General features: G+C 39.6%; 1 protein-coding gene across 1 annotated transcript in view; it reads right to left on the bottom strand.

Moving 5' to 3' along the window:
* The window catches only part of syngap1b (synaptic Ras GTPase activating protein 1b), a 122206-nt gene that overhangs the window by 49920 nt on the left and 48115 nt on the right, over positions 1-24171 (bottom strand). Inside the window, exon 4 of the mRNA XM_061253979.1 lies at positions 843-1342. Within this exon, the coding sequence (XP_061109963.1) occupies positions 843-1342 (500 nt within the window). The remainder of the gene's footprint in view (positions 1-842; positions 1343-24171) is intronic.

Raw genomic sequence — 24171 nt, 5'->3', positions numbered from 1 at the left:
AGCATATTTTTCCATATCCAAATATGCAATATCCAATTATGTTTGCTAAAAGAAGCTCAAAATTAACTTGACTTCGATTTGTTTCGTCATTTGTATATTCATACATTGGCTGCAATTGTCTCCTGAGTAGCATGCACCACCAATAATTAATTGAATGCATTTAATCTTTCTATGATGGAATCTCTTACATGGGAACATTTACAGAATATGGGCAGTTACTATTCACACAGATGGAATATAACATAATTCTGATAAAAACCTAAAATGGATCAAAGTATAGTGCCCTTCACTGAATCTAAGCCTGGATTAGGAACACAGTTAACAAGGCAATAGTACAGAGTATCTGTACTTTATTGCTGCCATCAATGACTGGAGATTAATTGTACTATCCGATGTAAGAGTGCATATTATCTGTCCACTATTGACTTTCTCTTTACTGGTTGCTTCTTCTATTCATATCAGTTTACTGAAATGAAGTCCCCTTTCAGTTCAACCAACAGGACATTATTTCATTCTTGAAATAAATTCTGGAACTTTATGTCTGGTGAAGCTCCTCTCACTGTACTGGAGGGCATATGCAGTGTTCCACCAGGAACACCCACAGCTTCATTCTCTCCACTCTATCCTCAATGTCACACAGATTCCTTTACTTATGTTCCAAAAAAGGCCAAAATATTAGGTTGAGCTTCAGTCACACGCATGAACTGACATGTTAAGTAGTATGCGTCTGACTGAAATGTCTGTCTCTCCCTGCATCACATTTGGCATTTAGCACAACCCACAGACTGTACAGCACAATTCCGCGGGGAGCTTTTCCAACACAAGATATCTCGTTCACATACCTCAATAGAGGGCAGAGGTGCAACACAGATTCCTGGCCCTGGATCTGAACCTGCGACCCTCCAGTCATCAGCCCAGTGAATGAGGGAGGAGGAGGTGGAGGAGCAGGATGAAGGAGGCAGTGGGAAGGAGAGGGAGGAAGAGAAAGGCAGCGAACGAGGGAGGGGAGGGGTGCCCGCTGCCTGTCTGCAGGGCCGAGAGCAGGAGTGGGAGGTGGAAGGAGTGAGAGAGGCAGCGAAGGAGGGAGAGAAAGCAGGAGAAAGAGTGAGGGGGAGGGAATGAGGGACCGAAGAGGTGGCCGCGAACTGCTGGCAGGCCTGATGGGAGACAGGTGAACGCAAGGGGGGAGGGAGGGAGAGAGAGAGGGAGGGAGGGAGGGAGGGAGGCCGGGAAGGTGGGGTACTCACGGATTGTCGGAAGGGTTGAGGGGGGGCTGTGGGAGGAATCTCCATGCTTGGCTGTTTCCCGGTGGCTATGCTCTTTCGACGGGCGCGAGCGTGCTCTAGGGGCGAGAGACAGAGAGATGGGCAGGAGAAGGGAAGAATGTGAGAAAAGAGAGGAAGGGTGAAAGAGGCACCGATATGGTTGTGTCGGTTTAACACAGATTTTCACAGCATACAGTTTTCTTTTTCAGTAGAAGGCAAGGCTTACGGGGCAGAAGAATGGAGGGTGTTTATTAATGGCAGCCTGGGGAGACTGTCCACCTTGGTATTCAGCGAGGCAATCAGTGTTGCACACAGTTAGGGCCGAAAAGCCAGTAAAGATTGCTGCATAACTGGTACTCTTACTGACTCCGTGACTCAGTAGTCTCTTATTCAGTGAATCAGTCAGTAAGTGTGTATGCCAGTCTGTCAATGAGCTGTTTTCCGGGGTGTGAATGTAACAGCAGGACAGTCGGCAAAAAAGCCTTCAACAGTGTGATGATAGATGCACAGACTGCCGTTCAGCTTTCCCCTCCCAGATGATCAATGTTAACTCTTTATATTTATGGCTGTATCTCCTTTTCCTTCATACCATTTCCATGTCTTTCCTTTTCTCCCACGCACCTCTTTTACATAATTCAAATGGTATATTCATCCCCCTCCTCCCTTCATCCCCCTTCTCTCCTTCCCTCTGTGCTTCCTTTCTTCTTTTATAACCTACATTTATTCTTTCATGCAATCCATCCTTTTCCACCTTCTCTGAGTTCTTTTTATGCACTCAAACCTCACCGTCTCACACCACTTTATTTTCATGCATTTTTGCCACATAATTTTCCTAACACCTCTTTCTGTCCCTTCCTCCCGAAGTCCCTTCCTCCTCGTTCCACTGCATACAACAATCAGCCCAATTTTTCTCTGTATTTCTAGTCTCAAGTAGAGTGCTATTCAAAATAATTTTGTGACTGGCATATCATGTTACTGAAGAGGCAAGGTGCTATTCAAAGATACACAGTAGTATATGTCAAGTAGTATTACAATGCCATTTGTCACCAGCATTGTGGCAGATGAGGCTCCTGCTACAAGACAGCTATGTGCATATACTGTACAAACATTTTGCAAACCCACACACACATACATACACACGGACATTCACACACATGTACAGTCTAGATGTCTATCAAAAACAAATTAAATGGTGATATGATCTTTTGGTGGGTAGTTAAATGAATACTATGCAGCATTTTACCCAGAAAATATTATTAAATAAACATGCTTAGTCATATCTGTGATGCACTGGCATTCTATCTTTACACAATCCATGCTCCTCTGCCTGTATTTCATCTTCTAAGATGTGGTTCAGTGTTTCTGTGTGTGTCGCTCTTTTCTGTATGCGGGCTGCGGAGGTGGGCGTAGCTACAGAGCCAGTGGGGTGGAGTCAGATTTCCATGGAGCATTCGTAGGTAGGTAGCTACTGCAAGAAACGTGAAGTGGTGAAGGTGAAGAGGTGAAGAAACGCAGAGAAGGTAAACGACAAGCTGACTGGGCTCATTGATAAACCAGAGTCAACCTTGGAATTGCTTTTCCTGGCCGACAACAGCAATAAAAAATAATAATAATAAAAAACAGATATAAAAACGGTATAAAATGTATATTTAAAAATGGACATGAATGGGCTGTGTTGAAGACATATATTTGATTGTAAACATAGAACCACGGTCAGGCAAAGAATTCTGCATAGGATGCCTTTACGTTTCTCTGTGCATATTACATTGTAGCACATATCCAACAACATCTGGCATTAGATAAAGCACATTTCCTGCAATGCTCAGCTATATGCCTTAGTCCACCTCTTTGCCCTAATGTCATGCTATTGCACAGTTTAGCTAGGATCAGTCAGTTCTTCCTCAGTTAGGAAGAAAATCCATTCTCTGAGGTATACCTTTCTAAAGTTGTTTACTTTTCTAAATGTGTTCCGCGAACTATCACTTAAGGGATAGCTTCCACGTGCGAAGTTACTAGGCCCATCGACTCGCTCCAAGATCGATTATGCACTCCATGCAGCTACTGTTTTGACTGCGTTATGAGAGAAAGTAGTGTTATTTATGAATAAAACACTGCATGAATACTTAAACATATTGCATTTATCACGACTGGTGGGAACTTATTCATATAATTAAAATCGTACAAATTAAATTATCCAACCGTATATAGAATTTTCGCCAAATTATATATACGGTTAGTGATACGGTTTGTGGCTATGCCATCTAGCAATACGCCTTCTTTGACATGTCATGTCATTATTGTAATATCTTTGTCATAGTGCCTTAAATGACTTTGCAATCAGGGTTTATTTGGCAGAAGCACCATCACATTACTGGAGTAATTCACAATTTTATCTGATTAGCTGACGTTTTCAATAAAAGCGCACTAACAAGCAAAACGCACCAACACCTTTGGTCAACCTTTTCTTTCTATTTATATATTTTTTTATTTTACATAAGATATGTCGGAAAATACAAATAAATAAGCGGTCCCACAGCTTCACAGCAAACTAAATGGAGGTATTGTTAGACGTAGCGCTGAATAAAGAAACATTATTTTCCAGTTTTAGGACTACGGTGTCCACGAAACCAAGAAAGAACTATGGTTAAAGATCGCTCCAACACAGAGAGAGAGTGGGAAATCGTCAGTTCATGAATATAATTTAAAAGGCAATTAAGCAACATGTTCAATAAAGTGCATCCTTCGGAATTTACAATTTCATTAATTGCATGAAAACAGTGCCATTAATGTGGTATATTAATAAAATTATTAGCTAACTACAACTGTAGAATTATTATTATTATTATTATTATTATTATTATTATTATTATTATGTTCATATTGCTTAACAGATTGATAAGAGTAACAGCTGATTGCAGAGGCTTGCGGTCGTAACAGTGGTTGCCACTAGCGGAGTGAGCTGACAACATCGCTAAGGTGTAGCTAAGAGTGGTCCAGACCAACCTTAAGAAAGTATGACGTACAGAAGGTGTACTTGGCTAAGAGCGTTTCGGGAAACACGCTGAAGGTACAACAACGACGTAGCGTTAATAAGGCTTCGGGAAACGCACCTCAACACTATTCAAAACATCAAAATGGAATGCTCGTAGATCAGTGTTTTTACTTCAGAAATGCAATGCACCGCAATAAGAAAGCTAGGTCACTACAGTAAATATCTCAGGGCAAGAGATCTAGGTCAGTTACACATGATATTACTGTATTGACCTAGCCTACAGGCCTCACACACATAGTAGTCAACCTAGATGTTGAGTAGTCTCCTTCTCAGCTTTCTGCAGTACCACAGAGGACAAGGTTATCTGGTTGCCACTTTCTGTTCTAAGCTGTTTAATACATGGGTTTTACTGCATCAGCTCTGCTCCAAATGTGTGACTTTGACTGGTCTGGAGAACTACCAATTACAATTCTGTCATTTTCTGTTTCAACGTTCATAGTGTATAGTATTCTGGCTTTATATACAACATTGAGTCTACATGTATGCCGTATTGCAATAGGTGCAATGAAGAACTTAATGAAGGAGACATTAATATATACAGTGCATGAATAGAGATAGAGATAGTGAAATGAAATACTAAATCGAATTAGCAACGTTATTGCAACGTTTTACAATTTCGAGCAAGGTTATATAAGGTTGTGCTGGATACAATCAGATCAAGTTTTTTTTTTTTGCCCACCAACAACATACAACACTATCAAGTTGTTTTGACTACTTTTGGGGTAGAAAAGCAATGGTAAAATGTTACTATAATGCTGTTATTCACAAAAACCTTACACAAACCTACTGCTATAGTTTAGTTTTTTTCATGTGCCGGTGGGGAATATGTTGAATTTTGAGTAATATGTAGTATGAAACACGCTTGACACACAATGAAGGCACATACAGTGCAGTCTGTAAGTATTTGGACAGTGACACATTTTTTGTTGTTTTTGCTCTGCTTTTACATTCATATTGGGTGAACTGTGTAGCCCTTTTTATACATAGACCCTCCAATTTTAGAGGACCAAATGTAATCGGACAAATCAACACTAATTGAAATAAAGTCAAAATCACATTCAATATATCATTGCAAATCCCTTTGCAAACAATGACTGCCTGAAGTCTACGACCCATAGACATCACCAAATCCCGGGTATCTTTCCCAGTGATGCTCTGCCAGGCCTGAGAGTGTTTATGATCTGTTCAACAGTTACAAAGCAATTTTTCTTCAACATTCAAAGGATTCTTTGTTCATCCACTACACTGATCTTCCGTAGTCTACCCGATCGTTTGCCATTGCTGTGCTTACCAGTTATTTTCCATTGAAACATCCCCCCCTAACCCCTCAGCCTCAAGCATGGAATATCACTTGTAACAATATTGGCCACTTGGTTCCAAAACTTATTTGCAGTGGGGAAATCCCAAAATATATGCATGATCAGAGAATGAACATGCTTCATGATGTGAAGTTGTCTGGGTGTTATGTATGTTCTGTGAAGAAAGTTGTAGTGTATGAGCTGATGATAAGGACAAGTAGACACACATGAAATACCAAAATGTGCCAAATTATATCCCAAGGTACATCATCATTACTAGTGGATAGATCTTTATCCCAAATTGATTGGATTATAAGGGGCTTGAGGCTCTAAGGAGAAAGTCTAAAGGGCTGAGATTAAACCCCTTGGAAGGTCTGTTCGCCAGGGGACCCAGTAAGTTTTCATTGCCAGATGCAAACATAGGTAAAAGTTAAATTATGTACCAGGTACGTCATAGTGTGATACGGAGGTCATTTTGCTCAAAAATGTCACCAAATGTATGAATTCCTTTTGTTCTCCATTGAGGACAGGAGTCGGTTAACAGTGTATAGTTATGAAAAATGGGAATGGCTAAATGTCATTTGTAGATGGCCTTTGAATGTTTCATGACTTTTTCCCCAATTGTGAGAAGATATGAGATTATGGACCCGAAACACAATTTAGCTTGTCCCAGAGGAAATGCTCAGTGGATTACATCCTGAAATCTGTGGGGATGTACCAGCCTCTAGTTGTGTAGAAATGTTTTGAAAATTGTTGAAGGCAATCAAATGGAGTGAGGGATGGATATCAACACGACAGTTAATCCGTTCAGATTTGTTGCAGTTTATTTTGTTTCCCGATACGGAACTCATTAACCCTGTACGGTACACATTATGAAATAGCACTTCAAAATCAATTAGTGTATTTATTTTGTTCTTTATTTTTTTTCAAATCCTTTAACCTTTTTTTTTTCAAATCCTTTAACCTTTTTTTGAGGTAACTGTCATTTATAAATGTCCCATAAGGGGTAACTTTCTTCCCCAAAAAGGCCAATATATAAGTAAATGCATTTAATTGTCTGAATGTGATCACAATGTTGAATTTTTTATCATTCAATTCATTTTCAAAAACAAAATAACAATGCATTCTAGAACAATAAGCAGTCATGAAAATGACTTTACTTATCTCTTGCTTTCAGAGCACCTCAGCTACTGAGGTCTTACACATGTACCAAACAATTTATTTCATGGAAGGTGATCTTGAGTCAATCTGCAACATATCCAAAGTTGAGGATGGTGGCACACTTCTAACATTTTGGGGGCATCAATTTATGTCTAAATTAACTTCATTGGATTTGTCAGGAGCTATATCTTCTTTGTTAATAACCTAACGTATTTGAATGTTTTAAGGGAGAATGGTCTCTCATAAGACTTACATAGACAAAAAATGTAAAGTTAAAATATGTTTAGTTTATGATACGACCCCTTGAAAATCTAATATCAAATATCACATTTAAGGCCGGATATCCTCAAAATTAAAATAGATTAATGTTTTTTGATACCAGATTTTAATTTTACACACAAAACATTCCCAAGAAAAAAAAGTTTGTTTGTAGAATTAAGGATTTCATGCAACGTATGAAAGTTCTGGATTTCTATTCCTCATAGTTGCCTACCACCACACAAAAATAGAGAAATTGAAGAGATGCTCTGCTGCATTTCATGTGTGTTGACACAAAATGGCCCTATAGCAGTGTAGTAAATATTTACCCCTAAATTGTACTTTGTCCTTTATACAATTAATTAGGTAGACCTGCTAACACCAGCTTGTTTATGTAAATATTTAATCAGCCAATCATAAGACAGCAACTACATGCATAACAGCATGCAGGCGTAGACAAGAGGTTCAGCTGTTTTTCAGACAAAATGGCAGACTGGGGAAGAAATGTGATCAAAATGACTTTGACCATGGAATGATTGTTGGTGCCAGACAGGGTGGTTTAAGTATCTCAGAAACTGCTGATCTCCAGGGATTTTCACACACAGCAGTCTCTAGAGTTTGCAGACTCTAGAGTTTGGAGAAAAATTATAATAATTCAGTGAGCAGCAATTCTGCAGGCAAAAATGCATTGTTAATGAGAGAGGTCAGACTGGTCGAAGCTGATGTCAGGGTAACAGTAACGTGAATAGCCACACAGTGAATAGGTTACAGCAGCAAAACACAGATAAGTCCTCATATCGCTCAGGCTAGCCAAGGTAGGTTTGGTGATATCTGTATGATGACGTTACGGTATTTTCGGTGGAGCGTCATGTGATCGCCTGGATGGGTGGCCGTCCATAAAGCAGTCTCTGTATTCAAGGGTGGAGTTTGAGCGGCCGTTACCTTCTGGTTAACACAGGCTGGAAATTCAAGCTAAACACGTCTAGTGACGTCATATGGAAATGTTTTTCTCCATAGTCAGGAAATGGCTACACTGATGGTGATTTTAAATATGCCTACACAAATAGTTAAATCATTTAATCCAAATAAGCTCAACTTAAAAAAGCGTGACAGTGCTCCTTTAAGAAAGAAATTACAGCTTGTTAAAATTCTTGGATTGCAATTGTGACTGGAACGAAAACAAGCATATGTAGGGGTACTACAAGATCGAGTTTAGGAACCACTGGTCTAAACCTATGTGCCTAAAAGGAAAGAGGTACTGCTACTGATAGAATTTACTGTTACTATACCCATTGGGTTTTTTTTTGCCTTGCCTCAAAGTCTCATAATGAACCAGGTTCTGATTCAAAACGGGTCTAAACCAATGTACCAAAAAGGAAGGATATATTGCTACTGATAGAATTTACCCATTTGTTTTTCTCATGTCTTGTTCCGGGAGCATTATTAAAGTTCCTTTCATCATCAAGCCCTGCTGAAAAAAACAGCTCAGGCTAGGTTTTGAAATAGCTGGTAGCTTGTTGACCAGCTCAGACCAACACCATACTCAACATGGTTTGACCAGCTCAAGCTATGTTTTGAAACAGCTGGCAGCTCATCATTTCAAGCTGGTCAAGCTGGACGCCAAGGAGGCCTATTGTCGACTGATAGTGGTATCAACACTTAACAGTTCTGTGAGTTCCAATATATCCTCCTATGGCATTGATATTGATATGGCAGATCATTTAACGTCATTCTGGGGGAAGTAAATCAGGCCCCATGAATGTTTTTACCTGGGGTCCCCACATACTCTAGAATCGCCTAAACCTACTGATGGACTGCTTTACTGGCATTGATACTTCTTTGGTCTTCATATCCCAGTAAGCACTCTTTGTTGCTGTGACGTCTTCGCAATGTAATCAGACTCATTGGGAATATATCGTATTTACATTGTTATCTCACTAGCGCTACATCGGCGTGACGTCCCCGTTCAAACTTTAGCACGGCTGCTCGGTGGCTTCATGTTACTAAGATGTTCGATGCATTCCACAGTGATGTTGTGACAACGTAGTGCTAGTGAACAAACAACATAAATACAACATTACATACAACAATGAATTTGATTTCATTGTGAAAACATCGGGCGATGTATGTGTGCTTTGTGGGGTGGCAATACAACAATAGACTCCAAATGCAGACGGCACTCCTAAAGCCGTTTGCTACCTCTTTTATACATGAACTAATGATGAAACTTAACACACCTATCCAAGAAACATTTGAACAATTACTTTTGCCCCTGAAATTGGGGGGGGACTATGTATAAAAATGTCTACAATTCCTACTGTTCACCCAATAACGTAAAAACCCTCAAATTGAAGCTAAAAGTCTGCAGCTTAACTTCATAGCCATTGTTTTATTTCAAATTGAAAGTTGGAGTACAGAACTCACTTAACTCAAAGGATCAGTGTCTGTGTCTAAACTAAATTTGTTCCCTAATAATGATAAATCTTAATACAAATGATTTTAAGACAGGGCTGCCCAATCCTGATCTGCCAACCCTGATCTTAGAAATCTAGGTTTTCATTTCAACCCTATTTTCAACCTGATTTGCCTGTTTAGCAGCTCAACAAGATCTCTAGCTGTCCTAGCTGTGCTTTCATTCATTCATTCATTATCCTAACCCGCTTATCCTGAACAGGGTCGCAGGGGGGCAGGAGCCTATCCCAGCATACATTGGGCAAAAGGCAGGAAGACACCCTGGACAGGTCGCCAGTCCATCGCAGGGCACACACACCATTCACTCACACACTCATACCTATGGGCAATTTAGACTCTCCAATCAGCCTAACCTGCATGTCTTTGGAAACCGGAGTACCCGGAGGAAACCCACGCAGACACGGGGAGAACATGAGGCCCCAGCCAACAGGGATTCGAACCCAGGACCTCCTTGCTGTGAGGCAGCAGTGCTACCCACTGCACCATCCATGCCGCCTAGCTGTGCTTTCTTGAAGTGAAAACCTACAGGAGGGTAGATCTCCAGGAACAGGGTTGGCAAGCTCGGTTTTACATTGTATTTACAGGATTGCACATTTGAAATAATTTTCATTTAAAAATTATAATTAGTCTGAACATACAATTTGTTAACTTAAATGTTACTATAATATTAAATGGCTTGACTATTAAAAGACTGAACATCTCATCTTTCTGCAACATCGTAGAATACTATGTTTTACCCAATCAAAGATGTTTTTAACAAGATCTAGCATCATTCACTTCCTCTTGTCTAGCCAGGAGTTTAAATTACACCTTAAGATCCCAAACCAAAAGGTGCAACAAGTTTGCCGATAATACATTATATATTATCATCTCAGAAATACCCCAAATTCCCATGAATAGATATTTGAGCATTAAGTACATCAAATTCTATTCTATTGGGTGTATGTAATATAGGAGTCTTTATTGGTAATATAGGTATGTCTTTCAGTGGGAGGCTTCTTGGTTCACGTTGTGATGGTCATGATAAGATATGCCCTCCATCTCCAAGTATTAACCATTAATCAATGTAAGACTGCAACATTTTATGATGTCGTGAAATTGCACTGCAGTGTTCAATACAAGAAAATGTTGGTAATATGACAATTGCTGTAAGATTAACCATGCAAGTCACTGTATGAAATCAATTAAATTGTCACGCATCATTAAAATAGCTCAAATAATTAAGCAATGCAAAAATATTTTATTTATACAGTAGGTACCATTCCATTTCTCACTCTCAACCGTTTTAATCAAAATTCCAGCTCTTTGTTTGGTTTCTATGGCAACAATTCCAAGTACCTTCCATTTCAGTCATAGACACAGAACAGAAAGACAGAATGGAAGACACACAAACACTCATTCAATACTAAATAAACATATCTAGATTTAAACAACCACCCTTCAAAATAATTTTGTACATAATATGTATGAAGCCTGAAGGACTCATTTGAATGACACAAATACAGATTTATGCTTTTTATCATATAAACAATATTATGTTCACTAGTATGCAGCCATTCTGTAGCATTTAGAAAGGTACAAGCAACATAAAACATATTTTAGTGTGATTGTACTGTACAGTACAGTAAGGGCATGCATACATTTAGATTTTGATGCATATATTATCTGTGTGTGTGTGTGTGTGTGTGTGTGTGTATGTGTGTGAGAGAGAGAAAGATAGTGTACTGTTTCATTCTGAATGTAAATCTGATGTTGGGCTCAAGTGTATGTGTGTGGGTGTTAACAGCTTCAAGCTAACTCCCTAAGAGAGCAAGGAAGAGAGAGAGAGAGAGAGAGAGAGAGAGTGTTGCAGAAAAAAAAGAGTGTGGGTGTCTGCCTTTTATATGCAACACATTTTATGGATATTCCATGAACATCAACCTATGCACTCTGACAGACATTCATATTTGTACATTTAACTTAAATGCATTTTTTCAAATGCAGTTTTAGAAATAATTGTTTGCAATCGTATTTATTTGTGTATATTTGTATACACTCAGCGAGCACTTTATTAGGTATTTATTAAATTTATTTTATAGACTTATTGGTCTTCGGCTGCTGTAGCCTATCCACTTAACGGATTTGAGGCATTGTGTGTTCAGAGATGCTCTTCTGCATACCACTGTTATAATGTGTGGTTAATTGCGTTACTGTCACCTTCCTGTCAACTTTGACCGTTCTGGCCCTTCACCACTGACCTCTCTCATTAACAAGGCATTTTTGCCCACAGAACTGCTGCTCACTGGATGTTTTTAATTTTTCTCTCCATTCTCTGCAAACTGTAGAGACTGTTGTGCATGGAAAATCCCAGGAGATCAGTAGTTTCTGAGATATTCAAACCACCCTGGCACCAACAATCATTCCACGGTCAAAATCACTTAGATCACATTTCTTCCCCATTCTGACATTTGGTCTGAAAAACAGCTGAACCTTTGGCAATGCATTTCGTTGCTGCCACATGATTGGCTGATTAAATATTTGCATCACCAAGCTGGTGTACATGTCTACTTAATAAAGTGCTCAGTTAGTGTATATGGTCATTTTAAGTTATTTATATAGTATCCTTGTCAGCTGAGTTTAGGAAGCTTAAGCAGTTGTAGTGCAATGTACACAGTACAGTAAATGTTCTTGTGCATTAAGTTTGTCCTTGCTTGTTCTTCTTGTTTACATTACATTATTGGCATTTGGCAGATGCTCTTATCCAGAGCGATGTACAGTTGATGTACAGTTGATTAGACTAAGCAGGAGACAATCCTCCCCTGGAGCAATGCAGGGTTAAGGGCCTTGCTGAAGGGCCTTATGGCTGTGTGAATCTTATCGTGGCTACACCGGGATTAGAACCGCCGACCTTGTGTGTCCCAGTCATTTACCTTAACCACTACGCTAGAGGCTGCCCTATATTTATGCACTTCACTTTTTTAAGATTCTCAAACCAGCATTTGTTCAATCAATATAGCAATATCGATTAAAACATATGTGCATACAGACTGCATTTATATGCTATCCCTGCCTTAGGTCAAACGGAAAAATGCTGAGAAGTATCCTTACCTAAGGTAACTTCTGATTCCAGTTACAAGGGCTGCTTGTAGTAACATTGTTATATCAGTACTTGTGGTAGTAGCAGAAGTAGTATGGGGGAGACATGGCTCAGGCCGTAAGAGCAGTTGTCTGGCAGTTGGAGGGTTGCCGGTTCGATCCCCCGCCAGGGCTGTGTCGAAGTGTCCCTGAGCAAGACACCTAACCCCCAAATGCTCCTGATGAGCTGGTTGGTGCCTTGCATGGCAGCCAATCGTGTGAGTGTGTGTAAGTATGGGTGAATGAGAAAGCATCAATTGTACAGCACTTTGGATAAAGGCGCTATATAAATGCCAACCATTTACCAAGTAGTAGTAGCAGCCGTGGTTTTCTCAATGCTCAAACAATGGATAGAACTATCTTTGGGCTAAGTGGCAAAGCAATCTCCCACATTAGCAATCAATCATTTAATGAACAAACCGATTCTGTATTTTACAGTATTGACTTGCTTGAAGCATTAAATACCCTGTTAAAAAACATAGAGGAATATTTTCTTTAACTGTTATTGCAATCAAAATTCACTCAAAATGTATGTAATACACCATGTTCAAGAACAGTTATATACTATGCCGGAGAAACAGGATGTAAGTAAGATAAATGACTGAATTCTGCCAAACCCCATAGAAACAGATTAACAGTCGGCATATTCTGTGTAGGCAGGGACCAAGAGCTAAGTAAACTAGATTATGCACACCTACAGTCAAAGCAATATTTGCATGCGAATGGTGTGAGGAGTTATACACATGTGAGAAAATTTATTTTGGCAGACATTTTGGGCACAGCTTATTAACTTAAGCAATGAAAAGCATTCCACTCATGCCAAGAGAGCATGAGCAATAAATATACCAAATTAGGCTGGACAATACTGTGGAAAGTTATGCAAAGGTTATGTGGGGCATAGCTGGGGGTAGCTAGGCACCATGAACCATCACAAGCAGTTTGCATACATTTAAAGTGCACATCTGATGAGTGCGTGAAACATTTTATAACCAATTATTTCTGTGAAAAGTTACTACCACGTGTGAACTCAGAAATGGTAGACACATACAGCAAGAAAGAGGATGACAATGATAGGTTTCCTGACATTCTGAATTAAAACTATTACAATAAATCAGGAATAACATTTCCCAAATAGTGGAGGATCCTACCTGGAAAGGATGGCTACAGTTTAGTTTGTTCCCAGTCTTCCTGAAAATATGTCCTCAGATTGGTTGGTTTTTTGTTCACACTTCTTATATGACAAGATGTAGACACAGCTTCAAACCTGCAGTCACTTGGTGTCTTGGAGTTTCTTCTTGTTTTATTTTATTTTCCTTTCAGTCCAAAGCCAAAATGTGATCAATTAAAATGAGTGATGCAGATGTGCAGAAATTAATGATATATCCATATTTACATTTAGCCTGCTGTATGTGGATGTATACATAAGTGTGTGCCATGGTAGCAATGTGACAACTGAAAAGGGCACATCAATAGTTCACATAATATGCATTGCTGTAGTTAACTTTAACCCAGTATTACTGGTCATAGTATTTTTTGGATTCACATGTATTTGATTTTATCATGCACGACTATTCCAAAATCTCACAATTATTCAAATCTCATTGAAGATGGGCAGTCAGAGTTTACAGAAATAGCCCAATAATAAAACACTAATCTTTTTTTAACGCTTCATTAGTCGATGTACAAATAAATCAATCAATAAATAAATAAATAAATAAATACAGAAGAGAATATTTAGACTATGGATAGGATACCACACGCCCCTAACATAATCCTAATGCATTATACAAATGCAACAGCATCTACTGTATGCAGGAGTGTTAAAAAGTAAAGCAATAATTTAAAAAATGCCCTTTCAACTACACAAAAGTAGGCTATAATCTATTATTCTTTCATGTCGTAGTATAAGTGCAATACATTATCGAGACTATGACTCTTTCACTGACATATTAGGATAACTCTTAAAATACAAGTACAGGTTAAATCATCAACATACGTTCCAAAAAGCATTCCTTCGGCTGCCCAAGTTTAAACACCAAAGGTTAAACACCAAATTTAGGGAAGGTATCGTGTGTGTTCGAATCCTTATTTGTATTTCGTTTCTCTTTCCACCCTCTCTTCATATGTTTATTATATTTTCCAAGGTATAAATGCAGGCTATCAATACAACGTTCACAAGGTATAACTGTAGATTAATATGTCACCCAAAAGATCGTTAAAATGCAAAAAAAATGTTGCTTTATTTCCAAACGAAGCGAATGTTAGAATTCCTCACGGATATTCGGTTCATTCTTCCAGCTCCCCCCAGCCACGCTCTCCAGCACCGGCAGCGGCTGTTCCGCGGCAGGCAGTCTCGCTGAGAGCTCCGTGTCCCCGGCCTCTCCCTGATCTTTTTCACTCGCTACCTTGCCCCCGACCCTTCCACAATCCACACGCTGTGTCGCTATCCCACTGCCGTTTCCTCGGTAACCTGCAGAATCGCTTCCGAGGCGAAATTCTCTCATGTTTTGGTTGTATAGTGATTCGTTATAGGTTATTTTGATTGCTATAAGCTAAAATACGGTACTTTTGGTGGATTTTCTTCAATTTTCCTCCAAAACAAGTATTACATTTCAAGTATTTGTCGCTAATTGTTAGTTAAATAGCCTATATGTATCCCTTATGTAAGCCTACATATATGTATAAATGTGTGTTCACTCTGGATATGGTCTCTTCATGAACAAAAATATTTCCCATGATCAAAAGCATACATTTGGTTTATAGCTATCTTTATTTGTACATAGACTGTAGGCTAGCTTACGTGTGATGCCACTTAGTGCAACACGCTACACGGATCGCTTGCTCGTGCTTTTTTCTGGAGGGTGTCTTGTGTGCTCGTGCGTTTCTATGTGAGAAAAGAGTGAAAATCGAGTGTTCCAGCGTAGCTACTGTAGCCTACTGAATGCCAACTGTTTTATATGTAGGCTATGCAATCCTCGGTCGAAGCGAGATGGGGAGCGCTGACAGTCCGTTAGAGTCGCCTACTTCAGGGAGAGAAAATCTCCGGCACTCAAATTTCTGATAAAGCGATTCTCTTTCAGTTTCCAAACTGCAGAATAGATGTGATGTAGGAGAGGCTTTGTCACACATCGGTTATTCCTTCAGTCTTGAATGGCTGTCTATTAGAGAAGGATCACCATCCCTTAAAGTAAAGATCTCCGGTCGTCATCTCTCATATTTCCACGAGTGTAGTAGGTAAAAATAAGCACGTCTCTTTCAGGAAATAATGTATTCAAAAGAACGACTGCAAGATGGATACCCAATGGATTCGTAAGCCCGGTCTTGATATCATCAAACTATTTCAATAATCCCCTTCACGTGCGCTTGTGGATAGGCTATGCATGTATTGCCAGAGAGGATACTGACGTTTGGTCGGCGTTCTAGGCTATATAATGGTTGGATCAAGCCACCCTACGCGCAGTACCCTCGTTTTGAAGGAGGGAGAAAATGCAGAAGGGGGTTAGGGGGGAGGGGTGCTTGGCAGAAAGAGTAATGGGATGTGGAGTGATTGTAAGTACTCTATGAGGCTCTAAGAGTGAACTCTCTCTCTCTCTCTCTCTCTCTCTCTCTCTCTCTCTCTCTCTCTCTCTCTCTCTCTCTCTCTCTGCTGTGTGTGTGCCTGCACAGGAGACAGGAGCAAGTAAAATGAAGGGAGGTTGAAAGATGAGGGATTGTGTGTGGGAAGCTGCCGCATATGGTACATATTTTAAGCACACGTCCACACGCTGATTACAACAATAATCACAACAGCACAGCTGGAACTGATGGAGAAATAAACTTAATTATCTCCATAGAATGAACTTTATTATTATAAATCTTATATATTATAGATCTTCACAAAATGTTTCCATCACAAAATAATAGTGATTATACAGGTGTAAAACATTTGCAAAATGATAACCTAGTTTGTTTTGAATATTCATACGTATGTACACTCAGTGAGCACTTTTTTAGATATTTATTAGACTTATTTCTTAGACTTATTGGTCTTCTGCTGCTGTAGCCTGTCGACTGAGAGGTTTGATGCATTGTGTGTTCAGAGATGCTCTTTTGCATACCACTGTTGTAATGTGTGGTTATTAGTGTTACTGTCAGCTTTGACCAGTCTGGCTCTTCTCCTCTGACCTCAGATTTCTTCCCCATTCTGACATTTGGTCTGAACAATAGCTGAACCTCTTGACTATGTCTGCATGCTTTTGTGCATTCAGTTTCTGCCACATGATTGGCTGATTAAATATTTCCAATAAAACGCTGGTGTACAGGTCTACCTAATAAATTGCTCACGGAGTGTATGTATACAAGTATTGGGACAATGTACTGGAATTTAGATTTGTAATGAAACAATTCACATGTGGTCAAAGTTTCCACTTTTAATCAATATTTTTTAAATAAGTATTTTTATACATTTTGGCCTCACCATGTAGACATTACAGCACTTTTTATACATAATCCCCCATTTCAGGACGGCATCAATTTTTGGACAAATGGCTTCACAGGTGTTTCTGATTAGTCAAGTGTATTTAATCGCTTCCGTAGACCCGGTATAAGAGAGCTTTTCAGTATCTAGCCTTGATTTTATGCTTTTGATTGCCTTTGGGCCCTGTTATTGGCGTTTGTCAATATGTGGATCAGAGTTGAGCCAACAAAAGTCAAGGAAGCAATTATAAAGCTGAGAATAAGTGAAATCCAAGACATAGGCAGAACAATAGGTAACGCTCTGTCAGGCCTGTACTGCAGCCATCGTCAGTTCCTGTTTGTTTTGGGGGCTTTTTGCCTTTAGTCTTTAGACTGGAACGTGTGCTCAGTTGGATTGAGCGGCCTGCAGTGTAGTAGTTAAGGTCCAGGACCCGCAAGGTCGGTGGTTTGATCCCCAGTGTAGCCACAATAAGATCCGCACAGCCGTTGGGCCCTTGAGCAAGGCCCTTAACCCTGCATTAACCCTGCATTGCTCCAGGGGAGGATTATCTCCTGCTTAGTCTAATCAACTGCACATCGCTCTGGATAAGAGGTTGGGTGATTGACCTGGCTAGAGAACATTTCACTTTTTGCCCCTGAAAAACTCTTTGTTCTATTTTATTCCTTCTAACTGTCAGAAAGACGATGCATACGCAGGTTGAGATCTTACACCAACAGAGTCACATGTGAGGCTGATGACATAATGCAGCCCCATAAGTACCCGCATTATCCGACCGTCTGTTCCTAAAAAATCTTCTCACAATTGCAGAGAGTGATAAACTTTCCTCGCTGCTGGTAGCTCGTCCGTCGGTAGCCTGGGTTGGAGCTATTAACTATCGTATTCTCCAGATGCTGCTGAGAAGCCAGCCTCTCTCCAGCATTCTATGTGTGGTTTGTCAAGCAACGTTTACTTCACCTTATTGACGCTAACCCACAGCATAGATTATAGTCTAGAGCAGTGTGCTTGCGGTTCAGATCCAAACAAAGAAAGAAAAGAGTGACAGCTTTCATAGCCATTGCTGGTCCAAACAAGGAGACCACAAACTGGTGTCTGCATTTCAGTTTTCCATAAATGTTACTACTAGCTGTCCGTAGCCGTTGCGACTAGCTGCATGCTACTAAAGGCTACTGAGCTAAACAAGGTTATTGACACTAGCTTATGTGCCAGTGTGTCCGCTGCAAGCCAGTCCAGGTTCCATAGTCGTTGCTATAAGAAGCTGCTGAGCTAAACAAGGCTACATCCTGGGATCAGCATTTCCGCTGTAAACCAGTTACAGCTTTGCAGCCGTTGCTAGTATGAACTTCTCCTACCGTGATGATCAGGTGCTGTCTATGGCGGCCTCCTACATCAGATTGTATGACCAGGAAGAGATAGATGATGGAACTGTCATGTGTCAAGATTGTTAAAAAGACTCTCCGCTAGTGAGAACAGCACTTTAGATTCTTATATGCCTCTTATTTGCAAAGCAGAGCAATAAAACAGCACATTAACGGCTTATAACGCTGACCAAGTCACAGGCTGAGACTTGGCCAGTAATGTTCAGAAGTTGCAAGGATAAACACAGTTTCCTTTCTTAGCTGACTTTATTGCTTCATTGCATTATTGTCCTGTCTGGTCACCAAATTCTAATTAATATTTGGTGTTTCACATTAACTCAGGACACAAAGCTGGCTAAGAAAACGCTGAGCATCCAACTATCCAATTACTTTCGGCCCCCCTGACTATGTTCAGAATGGGCTACAATTCTTACATGATTTACCCAATATTGATGTAACTGCACCTCATATTCATTGTTTAATTTTAAATCCAATGTGCAGAGCCAAAACAACAAAAATAGTGTCATTGTCCAAATTCTTACAGACTGCAATAGGTATATAGTATAGTATATATACACTCAGTGAGCAATTTATTACGTAGACCTGTACACCAGCTGGTCAATGAAAATATTTAATCAGCTAATCATGTGGCAGCAACGAAATGCATAAAAGCATGCAGATGTAGTCAAGAGGTTCACCAAATGTCAGAATGCGGAAGAAATGTGATCAAAGTGACTTTCACCGTGGAATGATTGTTGGTGCCAGACAGGGTGGTTTGAGTATCTCAGAAACTGCTGTTCTTGTGTGATTTTCACACACAACAGTCTCTAGAGTTTGCTGAGAATGGTGGAAAAATAAAAAAACATCCTGTGTGCAGCAGTTCTGCGGGCAAAAACGCACTGTTCATGAGAGAGGTCAGAGGAGAAGGGCCGAGACTGGTCAAAGCTGACAAGAAGGTGACAGTAATGCAAATAACATGCAGTGGTATGCAGAAGAGCATCTCTGAACACAACCTCTAAGTAGATAGCAGCAGATGACCAATAAGTATTAAAAAAAACCTAATAAAGTGATCACTGAGTGTATATATCGAGCCTCCTAATTCTAATTTTGAAATGGTTTATACCAGGTAGGGAGAAATAGTTGAAAGTCCTAGGATTCAACCAATCAGCAATTCTCAGACTGAACGGGGGTGTGTGGGATAAATGTCTCATGTCTCCTGTTTCCAGGACAACTGCAAGCCTATGATTACAACCTTTTAACCCATAATAGTACAGCGTGAGAGCAAGAGAGCGATAGAGAGAGAAAGAGAATTGGTTAGGGAAGTGGATGTCCTCAAGAATGAAGGTAGAAATTAAAGAGATGAAGACTGAATGGCATATGTGGTGCAAGAACTAAGGTTGCAGTAAGACATACACTGGGCTCCAGAACTATTGGCACCCTTCATGAAAACGGAAAAAAGGCAGCACATGCTAAAAAATATGGATCATGATCTATATGTTATGTTCAAACAGATGGGTAAACTACAGTATATACTTTTATTTCAATACAAAGTCATTGGCACCCCTAACAATTATTGCAAATAAAATCAAATTGAATGTTTTGGCCATTTATACCATTTACTTGTTTCGTGGCAAAAAAGAATGCACCTCATACCTACTGTCAAATATGGAGGTGGATCATTCATGTTTTAAAGACGTTTTGCTGCCAGAGGGACTATTTTAGATCAATGCCACAATGAATTCAACAAAGTACCAAGACAATTACTTCAAACATACAGCAAAATCCACACTAAAATGATAAGACAAAACAACATCCATGTTCTGCAATGACCATCTCAGCCTCCAGAATTAAATCCCATCAAAAAACTGTGCTCTGAACTGAAGAGTGGTGTCCATAAGTGCAAACCCAAAGATATCAATGAGTTCTGCAAGGAGGAATGGTCAAAAATCCCTCCAAATTTGTTCTCTAATCTTATCACAAATTATAGGAAAATACTCATGGCTTTGATGTTTGTCAGGGGTGTTTGCACAAAGTATTAAACCAATAATTGTGCAACCTTTTTGGGGAAATATATATTTTTATTTGCAAATGTAACATACAACTTTTCACATGTTGAAAAAGAAAGTGTTATTTAATAACTCTTTTTTTTTGGTTTACAGCATTTTTTGTGCATATTTATTATTTTCTGGAGCCCACTGTATGTCAAAATAAATGTACAGTGGACAGAAATGATTCTCTTGCCAATTTGTGAACTATCCCAATCTCCATCTCCCCTCCACTATCTGCTCAATAGTTATTGCCATGGCTACCATCAATGAGTGATTTCACCCCTATAGAAATGTATTATTTTGCTTGCTTACTACTTTCTTTGCCACCACTTAAATGTATCGTCTCCCTAGTTTTCAGCCCCATTTCTTAATTTTCACACACAAATTATCTTCAATTGTGTTTACTGTCATGTTCAATTCATGAATTATGAGATCTCTAATAACTACGGCTTGACCAGTGCTGTGATTCAATGCCTCATCCTGGCAGAGGAAGAACACCTCCTGCTGGTTCATCAACATCTTTTCCCTGGAAGAACTATTAAAGCTAGAACCCAACACTGTTAGCTTTAATAGTTTGGCAAGAGACCGGTTGCAGTGTTGGTTCTTCACATTCTTCATTTGGCAGCACAAGCAAATTACAAAAGCAGCCATTTGGTAGTTCTGACCCCTGGATGCACACAACCTATGCGGACTGTTCATGTGTTAACAAATTTGATCCAAGTTCCCCTATACAGAACAGATAACATCAAAACCAAGCAACATCAGCTTTCAGGGACCTCTGAAAAATGTTTAATGCTGAAATCAATGTATTCATTGGTAACAAAATAACACATTTTCATGCATGAGAACACTATCCCCACTGACAGGCCAAAGCATAGCTTGATTTCGTCAACACCCTACAAAAGGTGCCAGTCCACCTGAGGGCATCAGCATGGCTGATGACCAACAAATGTTGCAGCATAATGCCAACAACTGGAGTCATAGCTCACTCTACCTGTGTCCAAAATTACAGGCAGAATACATTACACAAAGCAAATAACATAGGAACACATGAACACAAGTCAGCACTTTACACAGTGTAGACTCCCCAGGTAGCTTTTGTGCAGACACAGCAATTATGCCATCACTGCCCTTTTGCCAGTACTGTTAAAACATTTAACATAAACCCACAATAAGCACCACCCAAGAGTTAAGCTTGGTCATATTTTTAAAGCCATCGCCACCATATCAACTCAGAACTATGGAGACTCTGGTAAATACATGCTCACTGAGAACTTTACAAAAGGATCAAAACAAAAAGGTTTTCCATGACAGTTATAATGCAGAAGGTAACCTGTGTTGTCTGACAAATTCTCTGCCAGTCCTACAAAACAATAAAGTTTACTGCAGAGTAGTAACATACATTTGCTAAATACCTTAAACACCAACTCTGAAGCTGAGAATTGCTGCATTATTTAATTAATTATTTCCCACAAATGCACAGATTTCCCCTATATCATGAAGACATTTTATATGTCACTGAGTGACCCCCAGGGACATTTTATGTGAATGTTTGGCAGAACCTGTGCAAAAGAAATGTGAATGCCCTACCACCGATGTGACAACATAGCATGATGTCATGTACATAGTTTCCCACATAAGAAGCTGGCCAGTCACTCACGTCTGCCAAGTTAAAGAAACACAACTTCATGTATTAACATTTTACATTTGCCACTTCAGGCCCACCATAAACAAGGCATCAGGCATCAACAATAATACAAATTCAGCCAGCATATTGCTAAAAAGGAGCTATGTACTACAAAATAGAATAAGTTTTCATACATGACAATGGTCTTCACTGGAAAATAATTGGTCAAACATGAGAAGAGACTTCCCAGGAAAAATATTTAGTTTTGGCAGATGGTAAAAAAGGATTCGATCATATATGAAATTGCGATTGTTTAAATTCTATCCATCCATCCATTATCTTAACCTGCTTATCCTGAACAGGGTCGCAGGGGGGCTGGAGCCTATCCCAGCATACATTGGGCGAAAGGCAGGAATACACCCTGGACAGGTTGCCAGTCCATCGTAGGGCACACACACCATTCACTCACACTCATACCCACGGGCAATTTAGACTCTCCAATCAGCCTAACCTGCATGTCTTTGGACTGTGGGAGGAAACCGGAGTTGCTGGAGGAAACCCACGCAGACACGGGGAGAAAATGCAAACTCCACGCCGACCGGGATTCAAACCCAGGAACACATTTAAATACATCAGTAACAGTGCAGTCTGTAAGTATTTGGACAGTAGTACAATTTCTGTTATTTTCTGATTTTAAATAAAACAATGGGCCTCATGCAAGAACCAGTATCAATTTAATTTGTTCTTAACTTGCTTAAATCTCTTCAAATGAGTGATCTAGGAGTACTTTGAATTGAATGATATTGAACTTGAGTCTCCAAGTTGGCGCTCCAATGTTTTTTTAAAATCAATATTCTCCAAGGAAGCCATGGACAGTTTATTAATCGTACAACTATCCAATTTTCACATTTTTCATATCAATTGTTTAGGTCAGACTGGTCTAAAATCTTTTCAGAAAAATTCCAAACTATGTTAGGCTAGACAAGGGCATAAAAAACCATATCTAAGCAAGATACCTACAGCCTTATTTCACAAAAAAAGATAAAAAGGAAGGAAAATGCCTTCATATTAACAGATTAACAGAACAGAATTGTGTCACTGCAACAAATGTCCTCATAACTCATGTGTAAATTTTGTTATTCGGGGAGGGGTAACAGCCAATTAATACAGGACGCTGTAAGTTTATGTAATGTTTAACAAGATATTGTGCTTTTATTAAAAACATTAAAACGCAAAAGGCAGAAGGAAGGCAAAATATAAAAAATTTATCCAATTAATGAATGCACAAGTTTTAGCATATTGACTTTGTTCTTAAACTGTAACTGCTGTTTAGAGTAATTAAAATGGCACATTTGAATGTGATTTTTTAATTCCAAAGAGGCAGAATAGAAGGCAGAGAGAATGGGCAGTGAAATGCAGAAACAGAAGAATAAAAGATGGTGATGAGGACAGAGATGAGGAAGAGAAAGAGCAAAGATGGTGGCTGAGAAAATTTGGTGGATATGACAGATTAGAGGAGAAATGGAAAGGGGAATATAAAGTGCGAAAGACTGACAGTGTGAAATAAAAGGGAAGAAAATTGGCAAAGAGAAAGCAAACAGCCAGAACATTGTCAGGGATAACAGCACCTAGCAGAGTGCTGTGATCAGAGCCATCAGAATGAGGACACACTTGAAGCGTGCACAGAAAAACCTGGCTAGGCACAGCGCCCAGACTCCACAACTGTGACGATGGCACAGGCATGCACACGTGATCTTTCTCTCTCTCTCTCTCTCTCTCTCTCTCTCTTTCTCTCTCTCTCACACACACACACACACACACACACAAACACTCAATCACAAACATTTAAACAAATACATGCACACACTCTCACACACATGCAGGCATGGATGTACAGTGTACAAACCTTTTCGAACACACGTACAGTTACCAGAACACACAGGCTCATACACACACTTTCACAAGCACGGAGATACTCAATAGCACATACATAAACACTGACTCACTCTCTCAAAAAAATAAATTAAAAAAATATGTGTCTTAGGATGGCCTGTAGCGTAGTGGT

The sequence above is a fragment of the Conger conger genome, chromosome 1 (genome assembly GCF_963514075.1).
Source record: "Conger conger chromosome 1, fConCon1.1, whole genome shotgun sequence".
Classification (NCBI taxonomy): domain Eukaryota; kingdom Metazoa; phylum Chordata; class Actinopteri; order Anguilliformes; family Congridae; genus Conger; species Conger conger.
Note: the sequence above shows the minus strand (reverse complement) of the source record. Positions and strands in the feature narration are given on the sequence as shown.